Source organism: Hylaeus anthracinus, unplaced genomic scaffold, assembly GCF_026225885.1.
Source record: "Hylaeus anthracinus isolate JK02 unplaced genomic scaffold, UHH_iyHylAnth1.0_haploid 11994, whole genome shotgun sequence".
In the NCBI taxonomy this organism is placed as follows: domain Eukaryota; kingdom Metazoa; phylum Arthropoda; class Insecta; order Hymenoptera; family Colletidae; genus Hylaeus; species Hylaeus anthracinus.
The window spans coordinates 280,418-302,226 of record NW_026534341.1 but is presented as its reverse complement, the minus strand read 5'-3'; the positions used below and the strand labels follow the sequence as shown (position 1 = coordinate 302,226).

General features: G+C 35.1%; 4 protein-coding genes and 2 long non-coding RNA genes across 7 annotated transcripts; 4 read left to right on the top strand and 2 right to left on the bottom strand.

Moving 5' to 3' along the window:
- The first annotated feature begins 107 nt into the window (after positions 1 to 107).
- Positions 108 to 6,935, top strand: LOC128888323 (serine/threonine-protein kinase SIK3-like). Of its 2 annotated transcripts, XM_054145059.1 has the most exons (13): positions 108 to 299; positions 1,136 to 1,432; positions 1,529 to 1,699; positions 1,764 to 1,887; positions 1,994 to 2,114; positions 2,206 to 2,443; positions 2,517 to 2,841; positions 2,933 to 3,063; positions 3,138 to 3,297; positions 3,908 to 4,045; positions 4,174 to 4,395; positions 4,478 to 4,674; positions 4,896 to 6,935. In XM_054145059.1, exons 1-13 carry the CDS (start codon positions 147 to 149, stop codon positions 5,397 to 5,399), a joined length of 2,781 nt encoding a protein of 926 aa, XP_054001034.1. In that variant the 5' UTR covers positions 108 to 146; the 3' UTR covers positions 5,400 to 6,935. The 2 variants fall into 2 exon arrangements, with proteins under 2 accessions (XP_054001034.1, XP_054001035.1); XM_054145060.1 differs by lacking the exon at positions 3,908 to 4,045.
- Positions 6,936 to 8,499: 1,564 nt separating this feature from the next.
- On the top strand, positions 8,500 to 13,465 carry LOC128888710 (histone-lysine N-methyltransferase eggless). Its single transcript, XM_054145780.1, has 14 exons — positions 8,500 to 8,727; positions 8,994 to 9,225; positions 9,289 to 9,418; positions 9,521 to 9,664; positions 9,745 to 10,106; positions 10,181 to 10,410; positions 10,493 to 10,901; positions 10,976 to 11,212; positions 11,289 to 11,633; positions 11,701 to 11,868; positions 11,943 to 12,251; positions 12,333 to 12,598; positions 12,682 to 13,012; positions 13,139 to 13,465. Exons 2-14 carry the CDS (start codon positions 8,995 to 8,997, stop codon positions 13,343 to 13,345), a joined length of 3,369 nt encoding a protein of 1,122 aa, XP_054001755.1. The 5' UTR covers positions 8,500 to 8,727; position 8,994; the 3' UTR covers positions 13,346 to 13,465.
- A 455-nt stretch (positions 13,466 to 13,920) lies between these two features.
- Positions 13,921 to 15,551, bottom strand: LOC128888717 (myotrophin-like). The gene is made up of 3 exons (XM_054145798.1): positions 15,338 to 15,551; positions 14,966 to 15,076; positions 13,921 to 14,782 (listed from the first exon to the last, which is right to left on the bottom strand). Exons 1-3 carry the CDS (start codon positions 15,404 to 15,406, stop codon positions 14,606 to 14,608), a joined length of 357 nt encoding a protein of 118 aa, XP_054001773.1. The 5' UTR covers positions 15,407 to 15,551; the 3' UTR covers positions 13,921 to 14,605.
- Positions 15,552 to 15,603: 52 nt separating this feature from the next.
- On the top strand, positions 15,604 to 16,283 carry LOC128888720 (uncharacterized). The gene is made up of 2 exons (XR_008460328.1): positions 15,604 to 15,736; positions 15,896 to 16,283. It is a non-coding gene; the product is annotated as an uncharacterized LOC128888720 (long non-coding RNA).
- A 482-nt stretch (positions 16,284 to 16,765) lies between these two features.
- On the bottom strand, positions 16,766 to 21,809 carry LOC128888716 (uncharacterized). The gene is made up of 2 exons (XM_054145797.1): positions 21,572 to 21,809; positions 16,766 to 17,183 (listed from the first exon to the last, which is right to left on the bottom strand). The coding sequence occupies exons 1-2, from the start codon at positions 21,684 to 21,686 to the stop codon at positions 16,840 to 16,842; spliced, it is 459 nt and encodes a 152-aa protein (XP_054001772.1). The 5' UTR covers positions 21,687 to 21,809; the 3' UTR covers positions 16,766 to 16,839.
- On the top strand, positions 17,057 to 19,119 carry LOC128888719 (uncharacterized). Its single transcript, XR_008460327.1, has 3 exons — positions 17,057 to 17,197; positions 17,477 to 17,929; positions 18,023 to 19,119. It is a non-coding gene; the product is annotated as an uncharacterized LOC128888719 (long non-coding RNA).

Sequence of the window (21,809 nt, the reverse complement as noted above, 5' to 3'; positions counted from 1 at the left end):
CCGTGGATAGCAAACATTTTTTATAATTTGAACCGTTTCGTTAGATGGCATAGGCATCGAATGATTAGTGGCGCCTCTACTGGAAAAATGAACGTACTAAGCAGTAAGTGATTGGTAACGAGTTGAGTGAGACAAGTGATTAAAAAATGGCATCCGCGACGACGTCGCACAATGAGGTTTCGCAGGACTTTTCTGTCAACAAACTTATCCGCGTTGGTTATTATGAACTGGAGAAAACTATTGGCAAGGGAAATTTTGCTGTTGTTAAAATGGCTACCCACGTCGTAACGAAATCTAAGGTAAGACCGCTGTTATGGCATTTTTCTCACAAACGGGGAATCCGTCATTTTGTCGTTATATCTTTGGATAACGGTCTAGACACGTAAATTTCTCCTTGTTTTACGGATTTTAACGATTTTCTATGTAATAAGAAGATGTCACTGTACAAAGGTATCCAATAAGCTCGAAAAATGTTTCGCAAACCGATATTACCAACAGGCACTGTTACATCGATTTAAATATATTTCTTTGATATTTTTCAAATTATTGCCAGCTATTAGAGGCTGAATATCGTTCTGATTATGAAAGTGCAAGTATTGCGCGATAGTTTATATACAAATTTATATAGTCGATGTATATCTATAGATGTAATATTTTCTTTTAACTTACATTTCGTTTTTCTCGCATTTTTCCCTTTGTATATTTTTCTCTTTTTATGCAAAAATCATTTTGAATGGTACAGTACTATAGTTGAATGATTTGTTTGTTGAATGGAACAGCGAGTGTGCGAAAAGAAATACAATTTTTTTATTTAATAATTCACATATATTCACATGTATTTAAAAATTACTTTAACGAATAAAGAGTATATTATGGGTGTCTTGTTACAATTTTTAATACACTAAATATATCTGTAATGAATTTCAAAATATTTTAAATATATACATATTTTATTACTTATATCATTTCATCCATTTGTGTAATTTTATTATAGCAAGTAAGTTCTGTATACATGTATAATTATTTGATTAATTCGTATTACATTGATATCAATCTTTTTATGATTCATAAATGAACATTACACATATTATAAATTATTGATAGATAGAATCACTATTACACATTTCTGTTGCAGGTGGCTATTAAAATAATTGATAAAACAAAATTGAACGAGGAAAATTTGGCTAAAATTTTTCGCGAAGTACATATAATGAAACGATTAAGGCATCCACATATCATAAGGTTATATCAAGTAATGGAAACAGAAAAGATGATATATTTAGTCACCGAATATGCTCCGGGAGGAGAGATATTTGACCATCTTGTGCGGAATGGAAGAATGCCAGAACCAGAAGCAAGAAGAATATTTCGTCAAATTGTTCTTGCTGTTCGTTATCTCCATCAACAAAGAGTCGTTCATCGAGATCTTAAGGTCTAAACACGTATTGTTGAATATTACAGTATTAAAAATTTAAACAAATAAAGCTAATCTCACACAGTTATATATATTTTTGTCTTAATATTTTAGGCTGAGAATTTACTACTTGATGCAGACAATAATATAAAACTTGCAGACTTTGGATTTAGTAATGAATACACTCCAGGTGTTCCGCTTAGTACCTGGTGTGGATCACCACCTTATGCTGCTCCTGAAATTTTTGAAGGAAAACAGTACGACGGCCCTCGGGCTGATGTATGGGTATGTTACCAATTGCTAAAGCATCGATTTCTATAACACTTTATTCATTTCAATTTGATTACAGAGCCTTGGTGTTGTTTTGTATGTATTGGTTTGTGGTGCATTGCCATTTGATGGACCTACAATGCAACTACTACGCTCCGTAGTGATCTCAGGGAAATTTAGAATACCATTTTTTATGTCTGCAGGTATAAAATGTTGTGCTAGATTTTAATTTTATGTAATTTCAATTCGTTTCAAAATTTAGTGAACTGTAACTTTACGTGCGCTTTAATAACGTATTTGTTTTTGTAGAATGCGAAAAACTGATTAGACATATGTTGGTAGTAGAACCAGAACGACGTTTAAGTATCTCACAGATTTTAGCACACTCCTGGATGGGCGGAGATGGTGTAACAGAACCTGAACCAGGAGGGTACATAGAAATGTTAATGATAATACATTACACTTATGAGGAACAAATTCAAATTGTTATATTGTGAGATTGTTTAATCATCTATTTGTAGGTGTAATTCTGACAATGTGCCACTACAGCTAAATCAGTTAGTAATAGAAAATATGTTAAGATTACCAGGACTTAGTGCAGACACGTTATTAAAAGCAGTTCAAGGGAATGCTTTCGATCATGTATCGGCGATATATAATCTTCTTGTCGATCGATTAGAACCAACAATGCCTAGTTTACCCAGTATTCAAACTATACCAGGAGATTATGCCCCTGATGGAGCACATCAATTAGAAAAGGTAATACTTATTAAATAAATTTATTTCATTTATAATTTTATTTTATAATTCTTTGATTTCTTTTTGCGAAAAGTATGGAGATACAGAAGCAGAAACAGAAGAAAGGAGTGGAATGCAACTAACGCCTGGCACGCCCTATCATACAACAAGAAGACATACAGTTGGACCTGGCGATACAGCGCATCAGCCACCAACACAATATCCATATAATTATAATCACACAACAGGCGATCCAACGCTGCGACTCCTTCCTATACTACAGTGTAATAACACTGATCCTCAGGTGTTACCTCATACAAATTTGCCATTAAACCTTCCTTTAGTCCAACATCAACCTCCTCAAAATTTTCAAATCAAGGATCAGCATTTATTAAAACCACCTCCTGTTATGGGAGCAAGTGAGTAACAACGAATTATTCCAATCTTACAATAATATTTTCTTTACATTTATATATATATATATATATATATATATCTACCTGATTGCAGCTGGAAGTTTTGGAAGAAGAGCTTCGGATGGTGGAGCTAATCTTCATGTCTTCTATCAACAGCATGGCAGTGGTTCTGGTGGTGACGACGGAAATTGGAGTCAACCAGGCAGTAGAGAACACTTGCAACCTGTAAGAAAAATAGTAAAAAAAATATTAAAAACCATTCAAAGTTCGTATTAAAACAAATTTTATATTATCTATAGATTCCAAGTGGAAGTCCAACGCTTGTACCGTGCACGCAGTCATTGAATGTAGGAGTCAATAGCGGAAGTGGCGATACAAATGGCAATAATAGCGGAAGTGGAAGCGGAGGAAGCGATAGAAGAAGACGAAGTGGTCTTACCGCCGTCATGCAAAGACCAGGTACTATTATATTTTTCAGGTATTTGCCTCTACTTTATCGGTGCACATTATTCATCATATTTCATATCTCTGTGAGATTTGATTATTATGATTTGCCATATCGGTTAGCTTAAAAGCTTGATATATTTCTTCGTTTTTAAAGGTGTAAGTATGATCAGTATGCCTTGTTCGTACCTTATAACTCTTACAACATTTATAAATTGGTGTTTTCCTTTTATAGTGTTATATTGCATGAAAAATGTTTTCTTTTTACGAGAAATAAAATAAATCCCTTCTTGATATTAGTAAGAGTTACTTTTATAAAAATTATATTTTTGATCGGTAGATTGGTTATCAATGTATTCGCGTAGTTAAGCACTTTAATTTAAACAATTCTATTTTTACAAGCAGACGAATTTCGTAAACAATGCAACGTTTAATTGATTATTCTGGTTCATTTCGTACAATAAATGTAAATATGTCTTTAGCGTTTTATATCAGTTTATTATTTTTGTAATAACTTTTAATTTTAGCATTCGTATAGCGTTTCATTTGATTTTATTTTTGATTTTGCATGGTTTTTTGTATCCACTGCACTGCCATGCCTCGTTGGTTGGTAATATGCATGTAGTTATAAACCCGGAAATGGTTATGGAGGTGGAAGCTAGGATGAATAGAGCTTACCTTCCATCACGTCTCTTACCAACTCACCTTAGAGGATCAACGCTTCCACACCACAGGAAGACTTCTTTGTACCACAGTAGCACTGGTAATTCTTGTGTGGATTTTTTTTTCTTTTTGCACTTTGCGTAATTCGGAAAATATTTGCTGTACGCTTTGCTGTTATACGCAATTTTAATGGACACATAGTTTAATATTCTACTTTATTGTTTTCAGTAGGCAATAGAGATTCGTATAAGGAACCAAGCACTCATGTTGCTACAGAAAGATACTCACCTGTACGAAGAGCGTCGGAGGGTTCGGGTCCATCTGGACCTGGAATTCAGGCACTTCAGCAGGAATATCAGCAACTGCAAAGGTTAGCGTCTCCATCGCACAGTCCTGCGAGTATACCTGGATCTCCTGTGCACGAAAGAGGGGTAGCAGCAATCACACAAGGTATTCCTAATTCTAAATGCTTGGAAATAATTTATTTAAATTATTCGTAATATTTAATTTCCACAATTTATGTTATTAATAGGTTTGAGTGGACTAACCACAGCAACAGTGCAGGGTAGTATCGTGCATGGTACACCAACACAACCACCAGCAACGCCACTCGATTTGAGCCCGCTAAGGCACCACAGATCGCCAGCTACAACACCAGTTAGTTATTCACCTAGTAATAGCCCAGCTTTGGATATGATTCAAGAAGAACATCCTGTAGAATTACCAAGAGTAAGTAATTTTGAAATGTCACTTAAATAATTTGTATTATTTTTTAAAGAAGGTAGAAACGCTATTTGCTTTTGTAGAATATGAATGTTTCATAGGTATATTACAATTTAATCATTATACGTGCTTGTAAGACAATACAGGGCTTACGTTATATAGACAATATTATTTAACCGTTACAATTTTTAAGAAATTGATTACAATGAAATAATTATTTGTTGTAGGTGCCACCTCAGATATCTATAACAGATCTCGGAGGACAAGTAACACTTATCAGTTGTTCACCATCTCCATCACCGTCACCTGATTCACTCGAAGACACGTTACCTCATTACAATCCTCTTCCCAGCTTCATCATTTCAGAACCGTGTGACCCTTTAAGACCTAGTATAACACGAGGTATTGGTAGGCCCCTAAGTACATCAATACCTACAGAAGTTGAAGTCACTTTGTCGGATGAATCGAGTAGATTGAATTCCGAAGCTATATTGGGCCGTGTGAAACAAATTATAGATGCGAGAGCCCCGCCAAAGGGGTTTATTTTCAATAGAGAAGAAGTGAAAGGTAGCGGGCTTAGTTTAGAATATCCGGGTGGTGTTCAAATCGAACTTAGAGTATGTGAATCCGAAGAGAAAGAAGTAAAAGGCATTAAAATGCGAAGAATTAGTGGGGACCAATTGCAGTACAGTCAACTTTGTCAGCAGCTGATCTCGTGCATTACCGTTTGACGACAACCAGCATATAATATAATCTCTTATACGTTACGTTACATTCCTGGTGCCACACACACCACTCATTACAGTATTGCACACGCATGCTGCATACACACGAGCGGTACTTTAAGCATACCATTCTTTATATTGATACATTCATATGTGTAACATTCAGTGTGCTTCACTTTTGAATGTCGGTTTTTTTTTTTTTTTTTTTTTTTTAAACATATAAATCGAAGAAGAAAAATATTTACGTTTACCTGTGCATAATATGAAGTTGGAACACAAATGTTCTACCAAAAATTTCTTTTAAGGTCTTGGTATTAAGACTTTAATATCCTTGCACAGGCAAGACGATGTTCTGCTATTTTTAAACGATTTAAGTATTAACAAAACAGAACGATTTTCATGAAAGTTTAATCGTAATGTACATCACACACCATTCCTTTTTGTAGAATGTTTGTCTTCGTGTTAGAAGTTCATAGATAGTAAATTCATAATTTACTGTTTAAATCATGATTGGGTGCCCTTTGTAGCTGTAGATAAAGAAAAAGCGTCTTTTGTACTGGATTAGATGGCAAGCATTTTCATAATTCATGTCTTTCTAATGTAGCGGAGATGTTTTATATGGAATTTACTATATTTATTCGATTGCCATTACAAACAATTTTAATTTCATGATATATATTCTATGTTTGTAAATATTCCTCCTACAAAGGCCGAAATCGTTTTTTGTCTTTTTATGTTGATCGGAACTGCAAGATTTGCCTTCTTGTTTCTGGTACAGATACCACCTTTTTGGGTAATTTAATTTTAGTAGCTAGAAATGTATACATAATCTTTATATAGTGCAAACACGTTATTGTGGTTCATAATTCAAAAACTACACAGACTGAGTTACGATTGTATATCTTTCTTTTTTTAAATCATATATTGCGTTTATTGCAGTTTATGAACGAATGATATTTGATTCAGTAATTTCATTATCAACGATTTTACAGATCTTTCAAACCGCAAAGCATTGGTGTAGGGAAAGTATATTTTCCACTTGTTTCGTTTACGAAACATTTAATTGTCACAGTTTAAAAAGGAAAGTGTGCAACATAGCTCTCTTCGTGTAACCAAAGAGTTGAGTTGCTTTTATATTATCGAACATGAAGGGTATAACTTTTATTGTTCATGTTCTGAAAACAAAAAGAAGATATGAGCATCCATAGTAATCGCTAGTTAATGCAAGACGAAATTGTAACTAGGCTGGCACATATTCTTGTTATTATGTTACAATGATTAGACAAAAGACATTATATTAGTGTCGCGTACGAAAGAAATAGATTTCATTTACATAATGTAAACGAGATATTTTTCTAAATTTGCTTGTTTATGAATTAAGCAAAGAAAAAGTTTTTTGCTGATAGTGCAAGTTACAATGTACACTTTGCAGAATACAACTTATATACTTATACTCCATTGCATCCATGCTTTTATTTTTAATTTACTTAAGAAAGTAACACTTCGATAATTTAATTTTCGTTACTTCTACAAACTTAGATATTATATTTTATGTAGTATCTTTGTAATTGATTTTCATATTTCAAAATATTTATGTATAGCGTATTAACTTAAAAATAATGCGCGTTTCGAATATAAGCTGTATCCTGCAAGCAGAATTACATGGTATTGTACATCTAGTACATTTTTTGTTAAGAGTATTTCGATTTCAATCGTGGGTTAATTTGAGTCTGCTGGAAGTAATGATACTTCTGCACTTATGTAAATAACGAAATTTAATGTATATACATGATACGAACTATTTAGAGATCTCTGAAATGTACATTATACAGGCTATTCTATTTGAGTTAACTATTTTTAATACTCTGATTCATTGGATCTTTGTTAATACGCGAACATTCTTACGATATATTTTTTATTATAAATTTTCCTATCAAAATGTGTACATATTGACTATGTATCTTAACGATATTATAATGGTTTAAAGAAACCGAAAATGCGTTCATATTATTTAAATCAAATCGTAAACAAATTTAATTTTTTTCTAATCGTGCGAACAATTTATTTGATTAGTTAGCCAAGTAAGAGTAGCCTTTGAAAATTATGTAATGCCTAATTTCCATAATCTATGAAACAAATAATTAATCGATTCATTGATTGACGTACAATTTTAATAATTTTTTTACTTTTCAACTTTTAATTTTTCGATCCAAATGGCAATTCTAATACATGTACATTTTTACAAGGATCATAATGAATATATATCATTGAATAGTGTAATATATATTAGTAATTCTTTGAAGATTAGCGAACTTGCAATACGAAAACGTTTTTTTTATCAATACAAATGGTATATTTCATTATAGATCAAGGTACTTCTTTTCTAAATTATATTTTTTAGGTCATTTAAAATTTTGTATTAGACTATTTCGTGTATGAATAATAATCATGTTTCGTATACGAAAATCTGGTTTCAGAACTTTTATATAAATTATGATATTATTTTATTTTATTTTAACTGTTCTTTTCATAACATATTCAAATATGTATTTTATGTGAATAAATAGTTCTTTGTCGATGGAAATTAGGCAAGCGATGCTATCGATTACGCACAATAGTGCATACCAATGGAAAGTGTAGATCAACATTATCCAAGCTATTGTACATAATACATTATACATAATTATTTGTTTAGGATACATACAGCGTGTATGTATGCAGAAACAACCTATGTACATTATAAACATTTACTATATGGATAGGATACAGATAGTATTTTCTGCTGTCAATTCTTCAACTAAGACTGTGATTTTTAAATATACTAATGGCTAGATAGATACAATACATATTGATTGAATATGATAAAATATAAATAAAAGAAATATTCAAGATTTCTGTGTTTTCGTTTTAAATACTCCAGCAGCAATTGTTAAGTGTTTTCATTCAACATCCCTTATAAAAAAAAAAAGACATCAGATATTTTAATTGAATATTTTACTCGCATCTTTTTGTAAACTTAATCTCTGTTGTCGTCAAATTTTATTTTTTTCTGAACCGATTATGTATATTTTTTTTACCGTTACCCACTGCAATCGTCCCAGGTCCCAGTCGATAACAGATAATAGAAAGGAAAGCATCGATTTAACCGGCTAACTGTACTGCTTTAAATGTAAATAAAATTGACGAAACAAGCGTTATTTACTAACTTTAGAATTATTCAATTATACGCTGTGTAAATTAATGAAATCAAGCGCGTGAGATTATCGCAACATAAATAGAATGTTGAAATATTTTTATATAGATTAAAATTAAATCGATTTCAAAATACTGTCAAGTAGGTATACGTTTTGTTAGCAAGCTATGTTTAATAATTTATTAATAGAGATTTAATTATTTGCTATTAACAGAAGTCTTCTTATAAATTGTATCGTTTTATACTGAAAATAATTAACTTCCATCCGAATTTGTGCTCATAACCTATATCTTTATATGTTGCTGTTTATTTGTAGTAAATAAACAGAATTTTATTTTACTTATCAGTTTAAAATAAATTCTAAGTTGTAAAAGAGTTATCATATTATTGTTAACGATATTTTACAGAATGGAAGTTATTGAACTTGTGTCTGATGAAGAAAAAGCAGAAGATAATACAAAAGAGAATAAAAATCCTAAAGTTTATAACAGTACTTGTATAAATTTTCAATGTACCTCTGGAGCGGACATGAGATCGGCTCCTTCATTTGCATGTGCATTTTATGGAGTTAATACAGAGAAGAAAAAAACACGTATGATATGCAAAAGTTGTTTTACTGCTGCATTGGATCATCAAAAGGTATGTTATTTTATAAGCATTGAATATTATTTGATAGTTATAACATAATAATAATTTTTATAGCAATTAGTCTCAGCTTTAGTGGATCACAAACCACTACTGAAATGTGAATTTCCGGATCATACAATGGAAGTTGAAATATCTGATAGCGATGATTCAGATGATGAAAAAAAGAAAGATTTGAATGATGAGGGTGAGTTTAAATTAACATAAATTAGATCAATGTAATACGTTGCTATTCTAAAAGATTGGAGTGGTGTTAAAATTAAGTTAATGTAATTATATTCAATTGCAGAAAAGTATATACCCGAAGATATGCTTATTAGTATGGAGGAAATGTTGAACAGTACATTAAAAAATATTCTTACAAAGTATGACGTTGATTATCAAATTCAAGAAGCACACAATGTATTAAAAGAGCAATTCAATAATATAAATGGTACACCACTATTTTGCAGAATACAGACTTAGGCGTATTTATTACATAAATAAGATAATATGGTATACTTTTTAAAACAGAGGAGAATGAAGTTTTGGACAAAACAGTTAGAGACTTGATGCATACTATGGACACATTACGTAATAGTTTATATGACGAATTCAGGCCGCAAATTCAAATGCTTCAAGAACTACAAATCGATGATGTATCTTCGGATAGCGGTTCCTATCCATTGGTGGCAACAAAAAAAGTTACACAAGTACGAGTCTCGCCTTCTGCAGTGCAGGATAATCAACCTGAGATTCTGCCTATCGAACAAGACAATAAACAAGTCATACAATTAAACTTGCCTCCAACTGGTCCACTTGTAAGACCACAAATCGACGTGGATACCATTGTATATATAATGAAGCACCCACTTATGCCGTGGATTAAGGGAAAGGTTAATAAATTAATTTTTATTTATATTTCGTCGCAATTGCGTCATACATTAATATTTATTTTGGAATTTATTAGGTTCAAACTGTAGTTTCAAAGACTCCCTTGCACTGCCGTGTGAAGTTACTGCAAAAAAAGTACAATGCGGTTATTAAGTCTGTTTTCGGTAAGCAAACTGCAGCTGCTATAATTAGTTTAGTTATAATTCCAGTTGGTACACGAGTAGTTGCAGTCTTCCAAGATGTTTCTTCCAGTAATTTTTATAGCGGAGTCATAGCCGAACCGCCGAAAGCCACAAATAAATACAGGTATATTTTTCGTGTGTAATTTTTAATATGTATATAAATATGATTTTAACGCAACAACGTATATTTCCTTTCTTATAATTAGGTATTTGGTATTCTTTGATGATGGGTACGCTCAATACGTCGAGCATGGACACATTTATTTAGTTGCTGAATCTTCTCTCAAGGTTTGGGAAGACATACCAAACGAAACTCGAGATTTTGTGAAGAAATACATCGAGACATATCCCGAAAGACCGATGGTAAAGCTCCAAACAGGCCAAGTGGTAAAAACAGAATGGAACGGCAAGTGGTGGGTTGCCAGGGTAGTACAAGTTGACGCAAGTTTAGTGCAAATGCATTTCGACGCCGATGGGAGGACAGAATGGATCTACAGGGGTTCCACTAGATTAGGACCTCTGTATCTCGAATTCTTAAAGGCCAATATTAGGCAACAAGGACATCACGCGGCTGTTAATACACCAAGTCGACACCGACTTCCTGTTATCTCTAATGTATATAAACTATCTTTTTTCTATTACACTTTTATAAGAAACAATTGAGCAACATAAATTTACTAATATTCCAGAAGAGCAATTTACCTTACGTGGAATATACATCGAACGTAGAGAACGAAGAAGAAAGAGTTTCCCAGGCAGAGAAAGATCTGACTCCCACGTTACCTGAAAGTGCGAGTATACCTGCTTCGATCGCACCGCAACAGACGCGCGCTGTCGCTAGAAAGAGTACTAGTAAAAAGCAAACTATCGTGGATGCAAATACGTATACTCCTACTACGGAAACAAAACCTTCGCACAGTATAGTTGTAAGTATACGGTGTCAAACAATTCATGGAAATGATTTGCGACGATCTGCAACTTAAAATTATAAATTTGTTACAGTATTATCAGACACAAAATAAAATTCAGACAAAGAAATTTGTTCCGCATAAGTGTGGTCCTCAATGCGTTCAGGGTATATCTTTTACACCTGACGATTTAAGAGGATATTCGCCTCTTTCGATACCGTTACTTTGTGGTTGGAATCGTCAGCTATGTAAATATCCTAAAGGAAAAAAAATTACAGTATATCAAGCACCGTGTGGTGTCAGGCTACGAAATATGGAAGAATTGCATCAGTATCTTCGTAAAACGGGTAGTCCAATGTCGGTGGATCTATTTGATTTTGATTATTGGGTACATTGTTTAGCCGAGTTCGTTCTAGACAAGTGTTTTATTAATATAAAGGTAAATATATGAAATTATGAAACTCTGTTTGCAGTTTGCATCATGTAATTATGTTTCCAATTTTAAGGATCTTAGTTATGGTGTGGAAAATGTACCGATACCGTGTGTCAATGAATTAGATCACACTCAGCCAGATACTATAAGATACAGTACTCAAAGAGAACCGACGGAAGGCGTTAACCTCAATTTAGATCCAAGCTTTTTGTGTAGTTGCGATTGCGAAGATGATTGCGAAGTATGTTTATTCAAACGAAGCAACATACGAATCTTATTTGCATTTTACTTTACTTTACTGATATTATTTCACAGGATAAAACAAAGTGTCAGTGTTGGCAATTAACTATACAAGGCGCTACTCTTGGAGGTAGAGTACCTAACACGTCTGTTGGTTACGTGTACAAACGTTTACCGGAACCAGTAACTACTGGAATTTACGAATGTAATTCAGGATGTAAATGCGCTGTTAAAACTTGCCTTAATAGAGTAGTGCAACATCCATTAACATTAAAACTGCAAGTATTCAAAACTGCTCCTCGAGGTTGGGGTATACGGTGCCTAAACGATATTCCTCTTGGATCTTTTATTTGTATATATGCTGGTAGATTACTTACAGAACAGGTACTCGCAGTAAAAAAGTATAATAGGAGATATTATTTAAATAGAAATATACTAAAATTTTAATATTTTCTTATATTATAGGGAGCCAACGAAGGTGGTAAAAATTATGGAGATGAATATCTTGCCGAATTGGATTATGTTGAAGTAGTGGAAGGAATTAAAGAAGGTTATGAAAGCGATGTTCTCGAGCCAGAAATGCCGATATCTACTCCCGAAGACAAAAAGAAATCAATTACGAGCGACGATGAAGATAACACGAAAACAAATGGCAATGATTCGGATGAAGATTTCGATATCACTAAATATGCAAATTTCAATGTAGATTCTACGGAACCTTCTTCGATTAGGTAAGCAAAGAAAGTTTAATCAATAATAGAGCAAAATATTGTACGATATTAGAACTTACTACCGTATTACGGTAACGTTTTAGAAAACGGCTTAGGAAACGAAAACGAGGCGAACCCAACAACCTTGACGGATCTGAAGAAAACAGCGAAGATGGTAATAGTACTAAAAATTCCGAAACACTCGCGAAAGCCCTTGTCATCGAGAATCGTTCGACCGAGCACGATACGATCACGATAAGCGACGAAGAAGAAACCAGAAGTGGTCGACGTGAACCAAGCAGATTCGAGCCAACAGTAGAGCCAGCACAATTAGAAAGACCTACATTTAAATCGGTAAGAGACTTTTTCGGAGAGGATGAGGCTGTTTATATAATGGACGCTAAAACAACTGGAAATATTGGACGCTATCTAAATGTAAGTAAGATGTGGTTTAATCGCAATTTATTCAATTCTTTATTGTCGTTATCGAATGGTTAGTTCGTAATATAAAAGATCCTAAGATATAATATAAACATTTGTTGTTCAATGTAAACATTTCAGCATTCCTGTGATCCAAACGTATTCGTGCAAAATGTGTTTGTTGATACGCACGATGTTAGGTTTCCTTGGGTCGCATTTTTTGCTTTAAATTACATTAGAGCGGGCCAAGAATTGACATGGAATTACAGCTATGATGTTGGAAGTATACCAGGGAAGGTTATTATTTGCAAGTGTGGCGCGTCTAACTGCAGAGGTCGACTTTTATAATCTTTACATAGGAATAATAAAATTAGGGTCTATAAATGTAGTTGTCTTTTTTTTAAATATACATTCTACAGTATTAAATTATACACGATATTAAATAAAGTACATTGTTTATTATTAGAAGATATGTTTATAATTAATTTTAATTAATAATGACAATGTATTTCACATTTGATCGTAACACGGATGTAAACATTTTTCATGCATATTTTTTACTTATGAGCATAAAATTTACGAGAAAATTCTTTTCACGATGTTTCTGTTGTATTTATTGTTCGCTAAAATATAAGTTACTTTACAAGCTAAAGTAGACCTGTGGAATGGAATAAAGTTTATTGGATTTTAGACATTTTAACGTTTCTTCCTGAGATCGTTTTAACATTCTATTACGGTAAATTTTATGTAGCTATAAAAAACATAAGTTTTCTGTGGATATATATACGCTTTAGGACCATCGAATCTAATACAGCCTTTGTATTTTTAGTAATTGACATTGGATAAATAAATTTTGGCAACATTTGGTAATCGATATCGAATTAAATAAATGATAAATTCGGGTTTAATAAAGTACAACAGCATACATAACAATAATGCATTGGCTTATTATTTTTGATTATTGTACACCTTTAAAACCTCTTGCGACATGTCAGGTAATTAGTACCATAAAGATAGCTTTTTAATCTCATTCTATAATTTATACATGTCTTCTTTGAAAATCAGTTAAATTATATATGTACTTCTCGAATCTAGTAATGAATATTTTGTATATTTATAATTTCCTTGTAAAAAAATTAAAATTAAAGCTGAATTATTGTTTTAATTGTAGTTTATAAAAAAATGTATAAAAAGAATTCGTAACATTCATAAATTAATAACAAATATTTAAACTACGATGCTGCTTCTTACGAATGTATCAAAATATCTTTTGCTATATGTAGTTACATGCTTTAAAAATAAATTTGTTCCTGTCGGTTGTATAGAAGAACCTGTACGATACGCTACTTTAAAGCTGAAATTATACGTATTTCGCATCCCTAAGAATAACCACATAAGAATATGAGTTGATGATTATATGCTCCAGATGTGCAATATATTATTATAAAATGACATTTGTGTATCTATATTCTTTTAATTTAAAGTGCATAAATATGATAGTCTAGTCATATGCAAGAAATTAAGACAAAGCAATCGTGATACTCCTATGAGGAACATTAAAATACTAAAATAAAAAAATTATCGCTCTGTATGTTGTTTGGCTTTATGCTAGTAAAGTTTAAGCAGCTGTTTGATTTCTTCTTTCTCTGCAGCTTCCAAGTAACTGGCTCCATTTGGCGTTAATCCATCTGGTTTAGCTCCTTTTTCTAACAATAATTTTACACAATGCGTATGTCCTTCCCAAATTGCTGCTAATAATGTTGTTATACCATGCTTGTCTGTAGCCTGTACATAAATATATCGTATCATTTTTTTCTGTAGGACTCGTTCCAAATAGTGTGTCAACCATTGACACAAGCGAATAAGTTGATTTTTACTTTGATATTAGCTGATGCAAAAATCATAATAAAAATTGAACAATTTACGTTTCTATCACGTGTAACGATTAAACACTTGAAACATATTTACATTTGCATTTGCACCCTTTTCCAAAAGGTATTTGACCACTTCGCTTTGGCCATAGTCAGCTGCATAATGCAGAGGTGGTCTTCCGTCGATCATTTGATTAACGTCAATATTCTATCAACAGAAATATATTTACATGGGTTAGTACGCATTCGAACGCAAGAAAAATGCATGTGTTGCTTTCGATAAGAATCTACAATCTTTGTATCCGTCACTTTGACAGATCAACGACAATTTGCCGTACAAAATAGATTTATCGAAAGATTCGCGAACGTAGCAACAAATGCCAAGAAAGGTATCAGTGTAACGTTTAATGATTAGCCGACAATTAAAAAGCGACGAAAGAAAAGAGGTGATTTAACGTTTTATATTTGCCTTATTCTCAACGATATCCCACACTTGCTCCAAATCACCATTTTTTATCGCCCAAACGAGCTCGCTCATCTTCGTTAAGGACTACTGGAAGATTCCTTGGTAGAACGCACAGTCTCTCGAACGTTCACGTTTATTCCAATCAATTCACGGTTCTTGTACTCACGTCCATTAAATTTGGTTAAATAGCGAATGTTGCTGGAGGAATATTTCGGTGCTGCCAACATGTGCAACAGTAAAACGAAATGTTCGTTTCTCCGTTTACGATACCAACATCGAGGACGATACAATCAAGTTAGATGATTGGATGCTTTCGTTCGAAAATTGTAAAGGAAGCATTTAAAAAATGCGGAAAATAAAGAGGTGTTACGCTGATAATCTACGTTATCTAACCAATACAAGGTTCGTATAAACTGATATAAATTTGTAGATTTATAGATTTATAGATTTATAGGTCCCTTGAAAGTGTTTATAAAGAAAATTAAAGTGTCAAGATTGAATTACATCATTGAAGTCTAAAGGAATTGCCAAGAGATATCTTCATTTTCTTCAATTTTCCAGACTACCTGTTTGTCATGATTGCAAAGTAGAAACCACCCTTAAGTTACTTACTAGCGTGGAAAGCGCGGCGCGAAAGGTATGTACCGATGGATCTTTAATTAAATATATATTTATTTAATTACATATAATTACAATCACACATGTTTTTACATTACATACGTAGAACTGTCAATTTTCAGAAAATGAAAGAAAATTAGTTCTCTATTGGGTAATCGTTACAAGCGAAATTAAGGACGGTAGCATCTAAATCTCATTTCCGGGACTAGGAGACTGAGTAGGACACGATCATGTGAAACAATGCCGATTTTCTGACATTAAGGGACCCTTGGTTTTTCTTCCGTACAAATTTCATTTTTAATTTAGAATCACGTTGAAGGGTAATAGGAAGTTGCGATGGTAGTATGCCTCCTCGCGATGAAATAATATGCATCGATGCGCAACATATGTTGCGTTTTCGTTTTAGGTATGAATTTCTATCCCAACAATGCAATGCTTTTCTCTTAAATAAATTTCATCAACAACTATTTTTCCAGACAAATTTCTTCAATCTTATACTCTCTTCAATTTTCAGTGAATCGGTACTTTTGTTTGATGTCAATTTTGTTTTTTCTTCCTGGAGGTTCCTCAAGATCGAATAAGGGTGAAATTGTTAATGCTATGAAAGAGAAATGATGTAATTCACGCTAAACCTAGCACATAGGTTTTTTCGTATCTTTTATATGATTTCGTCTATTATCGAATTCAGTATTATGTAAGATACCTTTGCAAAAGACCAGTTACTTGACAGATCGCGATAGAAATAGATACAAATGAAAGGTCGGTAGGTTTAGCGTTAACTTCGTTGACATATTGTTTCTATGGTCATTGCACGTTTTTGCTGTTTGGTTGACTATTCAACAAAGGTTCGATTATGTTTGTAGAGGCCACGCATCCTGTGTTTAGAGTTAAGCTTTCGGTGGAGCAGCCTTCGGGGAGTTGTCAGCTTCAACGATCTTTGTTGGTGGCGGTAAAGTTGGGATCTCTGGGTACTCGAGCTTCGCCCCCTCTTCGCATTCGAATTGCGGACAACAGTCTGGGAATGGAGCGGTCTTGTTGGTCTTCTCTGAGAGCTTGCATTTCGGGTTGGCTATCGGCAGGGGCCCGCAGTCTTCCACCAGCTCGAACAAGCGGCCAGTACCCTCATCGTCCGGCACGCAAGTGGAACGTCCGCAGAACGGCGACAGATCCCAAGTTTTTCCTGGCTCGATGGTTGCGCATTTCGTCGATGCGAAGCACATGCCAGGGAAATCTACAATAAAACATGTATTATTAATAATAATAACGATACACATACATCATATACATGATATACATATGTATAGCATGTTCAGTCTTTATATCTGTATATCTATCGAAGAAAGTCACGCGTGTAAAGTTTATTCGTGTAGACCAACTTCTACAATAGACGCGGAGGGTGCGAATACTTGAGGAGATTGGCTGTATAAAGAAAGTGAGAAAAAATGGAATCCATCGTAATCCACATTGTATAGGAAAGAGATGCGAATGTACATCGTTTTCATTTCTCCTAAAATGGCATTTCAGGTGAATCAGCATGACGATGCAAAAGTAAAATCTCATTTTACGACGGACAACAACTCGTGCAGCTTGCATTTTCCTCGACGAGTGCATTGTCCACATACAGAGTTACGCACCCGTGAAAGGTGTCGTTACTTTCTAATGTGCCTAGATACACGCGCGTTTCTAGCCGTACTGTTTACACGATACGCGTCTTCTGATGTACCCATACAGAGAAGCGGGTGAAAAAGGAATTCTACTGTGTAACACGTCCTAATGTGTTAGAAGCACAAGGGAGAAGTTTCGTCGGCGGTGATTCGCGGACTGGAAACTCCAAGGAGAAACACTTTCACTGTCACGACTCTTGTGCAATTATCGCGAACACTCGTTGAATTTATCGTCGTGCTTCCAACATTCTTCCTAGTTTTATTTTACGACTCGCAAGCTCGCGATTACGAAAATACCAAGCATTATGTAAGGGTATGCGAACCTATCGTTACATTAGATAGTGTAACTTTAGAACCATGTAATTTATTGTAATTATACATGACTTTATCCTTTCTGTACATTTAGATATCGAGGGGCCTTAGATGGCTGTAGATTAACAACGATACCAGCGAAACGAACGTCATCGCGTATCATTGGGAAGAAAACCACTTCAGGAAGCGGTAGAACATGATTCATAACGGACTTGTACACTTTCACCGACATTAAGATTCGTCTGCTTGCAAGGGTCAGCTTTCGTATCAGTACGCTGTTTCTTTTTTCGAAGGAGTCAAGTCTTCATGGCGCACCTCTTCTAGCACGTCCAAGATTCGCTCTCAAACGTTAAAGTATTCCTCTGAATGTCTATTCTTCTGAAAAGCGGAAGTTTATTGGTATACGATCTCAACAATGACCATTACTAACAATTAGCCATCAGTACGTAAGAATTAATATTGGAAATAGAAACTAAAGACGCGTTCGAGTCTCCTGATTGTACGAATACAAGCATCTCATTGCGATGCATATATGGACGCTACTAATTAACCGAGAGTTCGTGATAAGGGATAATTATACCTCTCATCGTTTATTTATCCGATTAACAAATAGCTAAGGCTGTCAATCCTTTTGATAAGCATCCGATGTTTTCATCTAATGACGTGTTATTTGTTGTGACGCAGTCGCGCGTGTCGCGTTTAGAAAGACTTCTGTTACGGGGAATTAATCAGGGGATAAAGTAGCCTCGAGCCTATCGTGTAATCACGAAATTACACGACACGGGACATTCGAAGGGTAAACGATTCGCTTGAAACTATACAATCAGGAACGTGCAATCGTCTTGATTCGTGGCCTCGCTTTCGTCACCGACCACCCAGCCCAGGGTTCTACTTTCTGCGATCATCCTGACCCGAAACGGGTACGATACGGCCAGACCGTGTTCGTGACTGAGAAACTTAACTTGCCTCAGTTAACTTGGATAGCCAAGTTAAATGAATGTCGTTGTAACATTCTGTTTATTTGAAGACGAACATCATAGTTATTTGGACAGATTACGTGTATGCTGACGATCAAAATCTGAAAGTGGTCTGATCTAAAAGATTGCCAACGAAACCTGTAATATTTGCCACTAAAGGAAACCTTCATGTTAGTTTGAATTGTCTTAATAATAAGAATGTACCAATTGTTTGTCAAAGTATTATAGTCTCTATTTATTTTAGATTCCGTAAGGACTAACATCGTTGGAAACGTCCAGCTATGATAGCCGGTGTCCAATTGCAAAAATCGACTGAATCGATCCATCCAACCACCTGTTCAAATTTCGCAACGCGAGCTCGTCTCGTTATCCTTATTTTGCGCGCGTACAAGTAGCATGTAATCGGTGCACGAGGCACGCGACAACGGACATAAACGTACCTAATACCGTGTTCGGGCCTGAAGCGATCCAGTCGTGGACCGATTCGATTATTCATCGGTATCTAGGTACGGAGTAAAACATACGGAATATCTGGGCCATGGTGCTTGCGGCCTGATCCACGATACCGTGTGAATCAGAATGGGCAAGGACGCTGTCGAAGAACGTTCGTTGATTAATTAACCGCGACAACCAGTTCAGGCGTACTGGAAAAAAGCGAGCGTTGATAATTCACTGATTGTGAGATAAACACCTGTAGCGAAATAACTACGCTAGAGTTTATTCGCTCGTGATTTCCGCGAGATAAGGCGCATTATAATTCGCTTCCTATTCCGTTACGTATTTACGCGCTTCAAGCGTCATCATAGGCGATAATTAGTCACAATGAACTGCGTTTCATTGTGAAATAAAAGTAGGGCGACACGAATAACTCTGTTATAAAAAAGAAACGTTATGATAAGGAATATGTTAATGTCGCGAGATAGGAAATGGATGCAAGACACAAAGGAAACAGGGCTAAAAGAAAAACGAGATAAATAATCTTGTCGATTGAGAAACAGTTAAGGACGCGTAAAATGATTCACGCGCTAGGAGTAACAAAGACGCTAAATTCTTCTGATCAAACTTGGAACTGATTTGTATCGATCGATCGATCGACCTCGAATCTACGAAAGATGTTGTTCAACGCCTCGTAACGCGATTAATTCCAGGTTGCGGGCGCGGATTTCGTAAAAGGTAATTTACCTTGAAGCCGGAGCTGCGACCGTCGCGTCGATGCAGGGCGTGCCGTATAAAGAAGAACCGAGTCGAGAAACGAAGCGAATCAGGTTGCGGGGATACTTATGGTCAGAACAAACGAGAGTTACACCATGAAAACTTTCACGCTGGTCCCGATGATCTTGACTACCGTTTCCTATTTATTCGAGCGCGTGTCAGCTCGAAATTGTACGTAACGGTGAATCAGGATCTACGGACACGCTTGTCGCCGGGAACAAATCATTGTTTCTTCGAAATGAGGGAAAAAAGAGAAGAATGTGTTTATCTTACGTTAGAAACGGTCTCGGTTCGATGGACGAGACACGACAGCCAAGTATAATGGTAGGGTGAAAAGCGTCTCGTTTTCAAGGCTCTCCTTTAATTGTGAATGGAAAGCTGTAAAAGCAGGAATTGCGGTTGGAATTAATGAAACTGCGCTCAACTGGCTTATTGATGAGGCGAGAGTCGATCGAACAGGTGGAAGTCGCGAATGAAATTAAACCAGAACTGGCAGATGATCGCGATTCTGTTGTAAATTGCGCTCGAATGGTTTATAGACGAGGCGAGAGTCGGACCGACGCGAGGAGAAATTGGTACCTGAATTATACTAGACGATTTCGACTTGGAATTTATTTGAAAGTTGGTGGTGCTACGAGTTATTATGTATAAATCAGCTCTCGATGATTATGCACTCGAGACTTTTAAAATGTAAGTTAATTAGAGAACAGATTCTGGAGGAGGTGTATAAGGTTTTTTTTTTAGATAGTGACGTATGCGCTTTCGGTCATTTTCTTTTTACAATGAGTCGTCATTCTGAGAAAGCTGAGTGTCTTCGCAAAGTCGTAGAGTAGTCAAAAATGGCCTACTTTCGATACACTTATGCACGCATGGTTCCCTCGATTCGACCAAAGTACTTTGATGTTCATGCACAGAATAGGAGAGCTAGAAGTTGACTTGCGAAGAAGACTTACAAAACCCAACATTTTCCGTACATTTTTTATATTATTTATACTCATATTCAAGGGGTGAAGTATTTTGCTACTCTCAGACTCGTCGCATTTATAACAGTAATAATAATTATGCTACAGTGAACAGAGGAGCTAGACGACGAGGAGGCTCGCGACGTTGAGAATTGAACAAATTTTGAAATAACGCACGCCATCAAGGTAGTCAGTCGATTCTCGACACAAAACCGTTCTTCATTGGAGCCATAACTACATATAACGAAAAATGAGTACTTTTCAAGAATTACTCCCAATTTTATACAGATTAAACCTTTTTTATTTAAAAGAATCTATATTATTCTTAATGGGTGATTTCACCCTCTCAAATTGTTGATGGCACCCAACCAATAATTGTTCCGTGTTACAGATGAAGTCTTCGACATGCATGCGATATCTCGATATTTTTTTCATGAATTTTCAAGTGAACTTTTTTGAAATCTTGATAAAATTCTAGAGATGGAGACTCACCGCGAAGAACGTCGGCAGGGATGAGCCTTCTGAACGTCTTGGGACGTTCTTCATCCTTCTCTTCGGCGGCGAAGACAACCGCGACAACGAGCAACAAGATCGGAACGAGCTTCATGGTCTCAGGACGATGCGGATAGGGAGGAGAGCAAATCCGAGCCTATCGAAGTAAGAAGGGAAAAAAGAGCCTTCGTGTACCGATTAAGACTGGTTGGGTCCGATTCTTGTGTCGGCATTTTAT

Excerpts from the sequence above, each read along its gene's own strand:
- LOC128888323 (XM_054145059.1), top strand. The coding sequence starts at position 147 with ATGGCATCCGCGACGACGTCGCACAATGAGGTTTCGCAGGACTTTTCT. Across the intron at positions 2,842-2,932 it reads ACCTCCTGTTATGGGAGCAA|CTGGAAGTTTTGGAAGAAGA; the intron begins GTGAGTAACAAC and ends ACCTGATTGCAG. Across the intron at positions 3,298-3,907 it reads CGCCGTCATGCAAAGACCAG|TTATAAACCCGGAAATGGTT; the intron begins GTACTATTATAT and ends ATATGCATGTAG.
- LOC128888710 (XM_054145780.1), top strand. The coding sequence starts at position 8,995 with ATGGAAGTTATTGAACTTGTGTCTGATGAAGAAAAAGCAGAAGATAAT. Across the intron at positions 11,213-11,288 it reads AACCTTCGCACAGTATAGTT|TATTATCAGACACAAAATAA; the intron begins GTAAGTATACGG and ends AATTTGTTACAG. Across the intron at positions 11,869-11,942 it reads ATTGCGAAGATGATTGCGAA|GATAAAACAAAGTGTCAGTG; the intron begins GTATGTTTATTC and ends ATTATTTCACAG.
- LOC128888717 (XM_054145798.1), bottom strand. The coding sequence starts at position 15,406 with ATGAGCGAGCTCGTTTGGGCGATAAAAAATGGTGATTTGGAGCAAGTG. Across the intron at positions 15,077-15,337 it reads GGGATATCGTTGAGAATAAG|AATATTGACGTTAATCAAAT; the intron begins GCAAATATAAAA and ends TTCTGTTGATAG. Across the intron at positions 14,783-14,965 it reads AAAAGGGTGCAAATGCAAAT|GCTACAGACAAGCATGGTAT; the intron begins GTAAATATGTTT and ends ATTTATGTACAG.
- LOC128888716 (XM_054145797.1), bottom strand. The coding sequence starts at position 21,686 with ATGAAGCTCGTTCCGATCTTGTTGCTCGTTGTCGCGGTTGTCTTCGCC. Across the intron at positions 17,184-21,571 it reads CCCTGCCGACGTTCTTCGCG|ATTTCCCTGGCATGTGCTTC; the intron begins GTGAGTCTCCAT and ends GTTTTATTGTAG.